This window comes from Ipomoea triloba, chromosome 16 (genome assembly GCF_003576645.1).
Source record: "Ipomoea triloba cultivar NCNSP0323 chromosome 16, ASM357664v1".
Lineage (NCBI taxonomy): Eukaryota > Viridiplantae > Streptophyta > Magnoliopsida > Solanales > Convolvulaceae > Ipomoea > Ipomoea triloba.
In genome coordinates, this window is record NC_044931.1 from 11676739 (window position 1) to 11679181 (window position 2443).

Below are 2443 nucleotides of genomic sequence, written 5' to 3' on the forward strand. Positions count from 1 at the left end.
TGATTGTAGAAGTTGTGCATCCACTCCGACAGAACAGGGAATTTCTCGGCGTCGATCAATTTCAGGCCGGTTATCTCTTCGAACACGCTAGGCAGGTGAGCCACCCACCCCAGTACGATGTCGAGGAATCCGATGTTGTCTCCGCCGAAAAATTTCTTGCCGTTCAGTTGTTCTTCGATGAGTTTAAGGTTGTCCAGCGCTTGAACAACACCTTCTTCTTGTTCCTTCCCTTTCGAGTAGTAACAACTCCTGATCGACGGCATCAGCTATATACAAACATCACATCATAATCCATATATACAAAACAAAGTTAAAGTCGTGCGGGACAACTCAATTAAGTTGGTCAAACTGTTAATATGATAAACAGAAAATTCTTGGTCTAAGTAGGAACAGTCTATTGATTTTATTGATTTATTGGTCATTTGGTCTGAACCTCTTAGCTATAGGCTTTGACAAGTAAGATTACAAGGTGGATGTACCCGGTGTATATCCTTGAATAATGGCTGCGCTACAAGTCTCTCTAGACTTGACCAATAGAAAACTAAATGATATGCTTTGTCTTTAATTAAGACCATTGTTGCAGTAGGTGCTAGGCGCTAGTCGGGCGGTAAAGTAGCGCCTAGGGCCTAAGCTATCTAGGCCGTGCCTAGACGGTACCAAGACGACGATCTATAAAAACAAAAAATTAATTCAATGGGTGTATGTCATATATTATATTATATTATATTATATATATCTCTTACTTCTTTTACTTATATAAATAAATAAATTTAAATATATATAAATATAATAATAAAATTAAGAAGGCCGATTCGCTCGAGTTAATTTGGCTAACTCTGCCGAGTTGGGCGAGTTAACTCGGCCAAATTCGACACAGTCAGTCGTCAACTCGACCCAGTCGGCCGAGTTAGACGCTAGGCGGCCGACCACCTAGACGGACGCTTAAGAAGCAATTCGTCTCGGTCTAGGAGCACCTCCTGCTTAGATGGCCTAGGCAATGATTTTTGCAACACTGGTTAAGACTTACCTTCTCGTCGCTAAATTTTGCCCAGAATCGTGAGTGTGCTCTGCCGAGCGGGTGTTGAGGTAACAACGGGTTGTTGTGCCATGTCTCATCGATGTATTCAAGGATTAGCAATGACTCACAGATGGGTTTCCCGTTGTGGATGAGGACAGGAACCTTTTTGTGGACAGGATTATAGTGGAGAAGATGAGGGCTTTTGTTGCTCAGATCTTCATGGATGGTTTCATATTCAATATGTTTGATGTTTAGTGCCCACACCACCCTTAAGCTATATCGGCTTGACCATGTCCTGTAAAGCTTCACTTCTTCTGCCATGCCCACTGTTACTGTCAATTCTATCAGAGGATGGAACCTAGCTAGCTACGGCTTCTGTATATACATACGTTCATACGGACCGTGTTATATATATAGATCAAATTTGATTTAAACATTGACTTTTAGGGTTCACAATCAGCCATTTTGGACCATTTCTCATCTTGTTACGTTTGTGCCATTCTTGTCAGTTATCACTTGTCACTATCTTCACAGTTGGCAATGCTTTTTTGAAATAAAGAATCAAAGTTGACAATGTTAGAATGACATGCATACATAATTAATTAAGTGTATATATGTATATGATAATATGTGAGGTTAGGTTGTTTTTTTTTTTTTTGAAAGAAAGGTTAGGTTAGGTTGGTTTTAAAAAAGTCATTATAAGTTATTAAGTAGACTTTATTTTTTTAGTTTTATTTTCACACATACTTGTTTCATCTGTGTGGACCATGGTCCACTACTATAACAAATTAACAATTGTGTATGTATTGCCTCAACATTCCTGCCATGAGTTCATCCTTGTCCTTGCCCATGCGGTCGATAATGGTGGTGCATTATACAAAATAATATAATGTATATTTAATACTTAAATAATGTACTTTTCCTAAATACAATGTACATTTTTAATATACTTGATATTGTAAATACTAGGTCAACGGAATAAAATACACTCAAAAGTATTCTTATTAATTATGATTTGGGTACATACGACTTTATACCCTAAGCATAACTCAGTCAACATGATAGTGGGTCAGAGGTTCCCGAACTACTTAGCTATTTCGGAGATCAAACAACCCAAAAGTCCTCTTTCTAGACATTAAATGCAGTTTATATAGGGTGTCAGGAGACAAGTGCCGGTCTCTCGGCATGTTGGCCGTGTGGCGGCCATGCATAGGGTTGAACGAGGGCCCATTATCCCTTAGCCAGGTGTTGCGGTCAGTAAAGCCAAGGGTGGATGCTCGGGACGCAGAGGAAGGTCGGCGGGCTGCATAGGCCGGTCCGTTCATTCTCTCCCGATCGTCATACTAATGGGCGATGATCGGATAGACCGGAAAAGGGATGAACGGCCAAGGACCTGACTCGGCAAATTCATCGGGTCGGGTTCCG

At 40.5% G+C, this 2443-nt stretch overlaps 1 protein-coding gene across 1 annotated transcript; it reads right to left on the reverse strand.

Moving 5' to 3' along the window:
- Positions 1–5: 5 nt before the first annotated feature.
- Positions 6–1405, reverse strand: LOC116007953 (glutathione transferase GST 23-like; the record flags this gene model as incomplete). The annotated part of the gene is made up of 2 exons (XM_031248614.1): positions 1028–1405; positions 6–266 (listed from the first exon to the last, which is right to left on the reverse strand). Coding segments are annotated over exons 1-2 (573 nt in total), but the record flags the coding sequence as incomplete, so codon positions are not given.
- Positions 1406–2443: the final 1038 nt, after the last annotated feature.